Genomic DNA, 6648 nt, shown 5'->3' with positions numbered 1-6648 from the left:
ATAATTATATTTTATTTAACCATTTATAAATAAAATTAATTGATTAAATGAACTAATCAATCAATTAAATCCATAAATAATAAATTAAAATAAATTATAAATAATTAAATCAAATTTGAATTTTTGAAAATAATAAAAGAAAATAATTTTTGAAATTAAAATAATTCAGTTAACTATTAAAAATAATTAACCAAATTAAATTTTGAATTATAAAATGAATTTTGGAATAAAAATGAATTGTTTTGAATTATTTTTAAAACCAAAAATGTAGAAACAGTTTTGGGAGATATAAGATTAAGGTTTTGAAGATCAAAGGGGGAGGGGAGGTAGGGGATGACCGGAATTCTTCAAGAACTCGCCGGATTCTTTCCAGAATCCGGTCATCTCCGGCCAGGCACCATAGCCCCGAATGGGGTCAAATCAGCTTGGTTTTCATTGATTCATGCATCAAACTCGATGCTACACACTCCAGCAACACAGATAACGTATCTACCATTATCAACGATTAACACAACTCAAAATCCGTCCAACAATCCGGCCAACCGCGAAGAACACGCGGCGAAAACCCGAAGCTCCAAAAACGCACCAAAAGTCGAAAATTAATAGCTTAAAACGAAGGTCCAGGCAACTACAATTCATTACAATTAATCATAATAACCCAGAAACATTCAACAATCCCGAAAATCAAATAACACGAACAATAAAACTTTTTAACGGGTCATATAGACCGGGCAATAGAACACTCACAAAATTAGTATAAATCAATTACAAATGACACATAGAAGCTTAATATCACACCAAAATCACTCGAATATTACTCAATCAAACACCCCCAAATCGGGGTATAAACCCTAAATTATGAAATTAATAAATTACCCATCGTTTGAATGATTTGATGGCATAAACAAAAAGAGCATGAAAATCTGAACACTTTGGTTACTCATAATTCAAAAACTGAGATCTGCATCACCCTCTAATTTGGGTTTGATTCTCAGAACTCTTCAAGAACACCAAGAACACATATTCAAATAATTTTCAGAACATCAAACCTTAATTTCTATATGATATTGAACTCTATTTTTAAAGTATAATATATGAAATCGACCAGAAAAATATGCTCTACAACATGGAATCATCAAAACACTCGGATAATCACGTCTGCAAAAATTCATATTTTATTCACTAAATAATTCGAATTAAAATAATTAAATAAGAAAAATACCTTGAATCCTGGGTAAAAACTGATGATTGATTCAGAAAAAAGATTTCGAGAGCTTTTTTTTGATATGCTGCACGCCTGAATCGGAGTTCGATAACGCCTTCGTTTGTGCGATTGATTCTCAGGATCGTATCGGTTTCTAGGGTTTTTCTCTGTATTTACGATATTTTACTGGTTGCAAATGAATAAACAAAATAAATGAAATAAGAAATAGGCTATTTATATTTACGGAATATTGGTTCGTTCTGGATCATTTTGGATCGATAAATTAGTTGTTTAGCCGCTAAGTAACTATAAAATGATCCAAAAATAGATTACTTAGCCGCTAAGTAACTATAAAAATGATACAATTCAATACCAGAATTGGATAATTATTAAAACCGAGCTTTTTATAAAACAACGAAAATAATGTAAAAATATCCCGTCTCTCGAGAATACGGGTTTTGTTGACTTATCGAAATGGTTATCGTATTGAAAATCTTGCGCCGGGCCGCGCACGGGTCAAACCGTAATCCGGATCGAAAAAGTCAAAACACGAAAAATATCCGGAATTACCAGATTAGGTTATGAAAGGAGTTTTCGGAAGAGTTTCGGGTTATAAAAATGCAAAAACAGTTGAAGTCGGACGATTCCCGGCTTTATAAAATAATTTTGTAATTACTCAAATAATAATTAATAAATCCATAAATAATTATAAAATCATATAACAGTCCAAAAATTACCAAAAAAATATCACAATTATATATATTTTATTTTGGACACATAAAAATTTAAAATACTCAAATAATATCACATATAAACACCCAAACATCAATTTCAATTATCAGCTAATTCACATAAAAATCACATAAATAATTCCAAATAATAATAATAATATTTGAGAATATGGGATATTACATTTTAGATCCAAGCTTGGTAGAGATAGTTAGAGGTTCCTAGAGGCTTGTTAGTAATTCTCCGCTCTCCAAGGAAGGTAAAAACTCTTGAACCCTTAGTTTTAAGTTTGGTTTATTTGGATGATAATGGTGCTTGGATGAATGGGTTTAGTTTGATATTGATGGATGTAGGATTATTGTTGAATTGGTGATGATTTGGTGTAGTTTAAACTTTGGAAATCGTTAGGTTATAGCCGACGTAATGCCCGATTTTCTTTAAACTGTTTTGTGCTTAACTTTTGGACCCGAACAGCTGATAAATGGCATTTTATACCACTTAGAACATATTATAATGGCTTTAATTGATGTCTTGAAATCAATTATTTTGTGTATTTGATGCGTTTTTCTAGTGTTTGTGCATTTCAGGGTATTACTTGTGTTTGAGGGGAGATTTCATCAGGAATAAGCCTAAGTATGTGCTTGGCATTGCAAGTGGGAAGTTAGGAGCAGAACGCATCACAAGACAGGATTAAAATAATAAATTTTCCAGTAACGTGCTGGGCGCCTGCTCAGCCTGGCTGGGCGGCCGCTCAGGAAGCTGGGCGCCCGTTCAGCCTGGCTGGCCGGCCCCTCAGGAAGCTGGGCGCCCGCTCAGGATTGCTGGGCGGCCGCTCAGGGTCGTAAAAAAGGACTGATTTTTAGACTCCTAATTTTGTTGGACTTTCGACTTCTGAGATAGCTGGGACTTGTGGGGCTTTTATATAAGTAGTTTTCAGAGACGTTTCATGTGTGTTGAATCGTCGTATCTGTTATTTCTAGAGAACTAACAATGAGATTTACAGAAGGGGGGTTGAATGTAAATCTCAAAACTTTTTCAAGTTTTGAGCAGTTTATAAAGACTGTGTGTTCAAGATGAACAAGTGTGTGAATTGCTTTAAGCTGATACAGACAGATATATATTCAAACACAAATGTAAAGAACACAATAAACCTTTAAAAACTTTTCTGGTGGATTTGTTGTTCCACCAGAGATGGTATTTCAGAAATTCTGTGATCTAAGAATTTGATCACAGCTGCATCCTAGTACAAACTAGATAATTTTTCTCTCAAGATTTTTCTAAACAGCTCTGGAAAAATTCTTATCTAATTACTAGCTACTACTTGGTTTATATATTACCAAGTTTACAAGTGAAGACAAGGATATATAAAATAATAAAGTAAGATCTCCACTTGTTTCTTCTCCAGTTCACTCCAGTACTTTGTTGACTTAATGTCTCTTTATACTAGAGTAGAACGGCTGCTTTTTCTGATGTTCCTGAAATTAGGCTACCACATTTCAGTTATCTCTGTTCACCCACGTGCCTCTGTTTGTAGGTACAACTACCACTTATCAACGGTTAATCAACAGAACATCCGTTGAAGCTTTCATCCGTTGATGCACTCATCCGTTGAAGGATGTTATCTGTTGAAGCTTTAGAGACATCCGTTGAAGCTTAGCTTCTCATCCGTTGAAGGTCTTTAAGTCATCCGTTGATACCACTTCATTTATACAAAATTACAAGGCATGAAATATTTACAATTGGCCTTCCTATCTGCATATCTTCTAGTAGTCAACATGACTCATAGTTTCTCTCAACTTCTAAGAATTACATCTTAAATACAGAGACTGAAATATGCTACAACACTAGACTTATTTCTAAGTAAAGCTACACCATCAACGGATAGCCAAAGTGGTCTTATCCGTTGAGGCTACAGACACTGAATTTCTACTTAAGTGTTTTGTTAAACATATCATCAAACTAATGCACATATATTCCTAACAATCTCCCCCTATTTATGTCTATAAGAATTGTAGGCATAAATTCAGGGTTAACTTGATGATAACAAAACACTTAACATATATATGAATTGAAACTAAGTAGAAATTTGAAAATGCTGCAAAAATGTATGTACTAGGAGGAAATTGAAGATTTACAGTATTTCCAAGGATACTCCTTCAGCCTGAGCAAATCATCTTTTTCTTCTTTGTTCCCTGGTTTTCTTTCCTAGCCCTTTGTCATTTTCCTCAATTTGGAGTTGGAGTTGTCTGAAGAATTCAGCTTCATCTTCAACACTGATATCCAACTTAGATTGCATTTCCTTGAGAGTTTCATTGCTGGCAATCTTGAGTTGGTCTTCAAGTTTGAAAAATCTTCTGACTCCTTTATCATCTCTAAATTCCATCAACCAATGAGGTGATTTGTGAATTGTAATTCCCCTTTCTTGAATGAGTAAAGTCCTGGGTAAAGCATTGGGCTCCCTCCAAGTTTTCCTTATATTGGCAATCTTGTTGAGAATTTCAGTCTTGGCAGTTCTGGTAAAGCCAGAATCCTTTTGTATAGCTGAAAAGACTCTAATCAAGGTAGAGTAGCCTTCATTCAGAATCCTGTGGAGAGGCCATGTTCTTTCCCCAGCTCCTTTGTATCTGAACAGTAATCTCTCTGGTAGCTGTCTGTAAGCAGCTATTCCTCTTACATCCTCCAGCTCATCCAGATAGAGTTCAATGTCTGAAATTTCTTTTATGTCACAGATGTGAACATAATCATCTTTAGAAATGGATGGCTTAGGCTTAGGCTTTTGTTTTTGAGTGAATTTCTTAGAGGTTATGGGAGGTGTAGATTTGGGTTTTCTTTTCTGTTTCTTTGGTAGTGGAAGAGTGGTTAGAAAGGTAGGCAATTTGATGGTGCCCCAATCAATAGGTTCCTCTTTTGGAATGATTGGTTCACCATGGATGTTTATAGTGGGATTAGCAACAAGAGGTTCAGGTATGGAAGGTAGTGGTTTCGATATAGATTTGGTTACTTCAGTATTATCTTCACTCCTTCTATGTGCCTTGGCCTTTCTTCTGTTTCCCTTCTGCCATTCCTCTCTTTCTTCCATACTCTCACCAAATATACTCCCAAAAACCTCATCTAGGTTTGCAATCTTGTCTTCACCCCTGACTTCAATTCCTTTCTCTTCTTCAACTTGACTTGACTTTAGCTGTTGTTCAAGCTTTGCTTGTGCTCTTTTGTCAGCCTTTAGTTGCTTGACTTCTTCCTTCTTGGCTATTGAGAATTTAGGATGTCCTTGCATCACACATATGCTCTTTCCCTCTCTAGAGATAATAGCCCTATTTCTCCTTACAGCCTCATCCATGGTCTCTTTGAGATAAGCAATACTCCTACCTAAAAGCTTGTTCTCATCAGCTTTTGGAGGAGGAAAGTCCACTTCTTTTAAAGGATTCTTTGTAGAGTCCTTATCGGATCTTTTATTGGGCTTGAGAATTATAGCTTGTAGTTCTTTGGAAGAAGCTTCTCCATCCTTATGTCTCCCTACTGGCTTGAGCTCCATGTTGATTGGTTCAATCTTTGTGCTATATTTCACAGATGTTGATTTATCTTGTGTAGAGCCAAACAACAGTTGCAACCTTTCATCAATTCTCCTCCTTTGCTCTTTCACTTGAATTTCAGCTGCTGCTAGCTGAATCAAATCAATTCCATCAGGCTTTCCTTTGATTTGAATGATTGGAGAAGTAGTGATGGCAGGAACTAGCACTTTAGATATTTTGATTTTTGTAGATGGCTCTCCTTCCCCTTCCCTTTTACTCTCCCCCATTTTGTTATCATCAAGGAGAGGTGTCAAGCCTTGTGCTTTTGCCAGCTGCATTAGGAGACTGGTTTGAGATTGTTGGTTGTGAAGAATGGTGGCCACAGAATCTTCAATAACTTGAACTCTGTCTTCCAACTTGGCCAGCCTTTTCTCAGTAACTGATTCCTTTTTCAATCTCAAAACCAAGTCCTGCAATGTACCATAGGGCATGACTGAATCCAATTTTTCAGAACTGTAGGATTTCAAGTCAGCAATATCCTTCCTGAGATCATCCATACTCAGATTCTGCTTTACTTGCTGCAACTTCATGAGATGCAGTGAGTCCAGGTGAGCTTGAAGGATAGCCTTGATACTTGCATGTGAAGTGTTCTGAATGGCCTGTTGAATAGTGTTGATTTGTTTGACTAAGGAGACATTGAATTCCCCTGATCTATACTCCTTTGTCAAAGCCCATTCAGGTAGATTTGGAATTGAACTAGGGCCTTCATCTCCCCCTAAGTTCATGCTTCCATCAAAAGAAACAGAGTCATCATCATTAGAATTTACTCCAAATTCCTCAGATGGCTCACCAGCTGTAGAAGGCATCTTGTTAATAGCAGCTTTATCCCTTTGAAGAGATTCAGTTGTGTGTACTAGATGTAGTGTCTTTTCTGCCTCCTCATTGCCCTGAGCAGCCAACATTTGATAGGCTGACACAGGATGAGTAAAAGTGTCAGCATCCAAGGAAATGTTATCAATTACAGCTTTGTAATGTTGCTGAAATTGTCTTTCCTTTTCAGCATCATCCACAATCATTGACTCACTAGCAATGGCTGGTTCCACCCTTATATCTACTGTACCTGCCTTTCTCTCTTTTTCTCTATTTTCTTGCATCAGGGGCTCCCCCTGGCTCACACAACTCACTCCCTCACCTTCACCTACTAAG

At 36.3% G+C, this 6648-nt stretch overlaps 1 protein-coding gene across 1 annotated transcript in view; it reads right to left on the bottom strand.

The window, feature by feature from the left end:
* Window positions 1–498: 498 nt before the first annotated feature.
* LOC141679849 (uncharacterized) overlaps window positions 499–6648 on the bottom strand; it is a 47704-nt gene continuing 41554 nt past the window's right edge. The window contains exon 3 of the mRNA XM_074486228.1: window positions 499–628. Within this exon, the coding sequence (XP_074342329.1) occupies window positions 499–628 (130 nt within the window). The remainder of the gene's footprint in view (window positions 629–6648) is intronic.

This window comes from Apium graveolens, chromosome 8, assembly GCF_009905375.1.
Source record: "Apium graveolens cultivar Ventura chromosome 8, ASM990537v1, whole genome shotgun sequence".
Classification (NCBI taxonomy): domain Eukaryota; kingdom Viridiplantae; phylum Streptophyta; class Magnoliopsida; order Apiales; family Apiaceae; genus Apium; species Apium graveolens.
The sequence above is the reverse complement of the archived record's forward strand: the minus strand, read 5'-3'. Positions and strand labels throughout refer to the sequence as shown.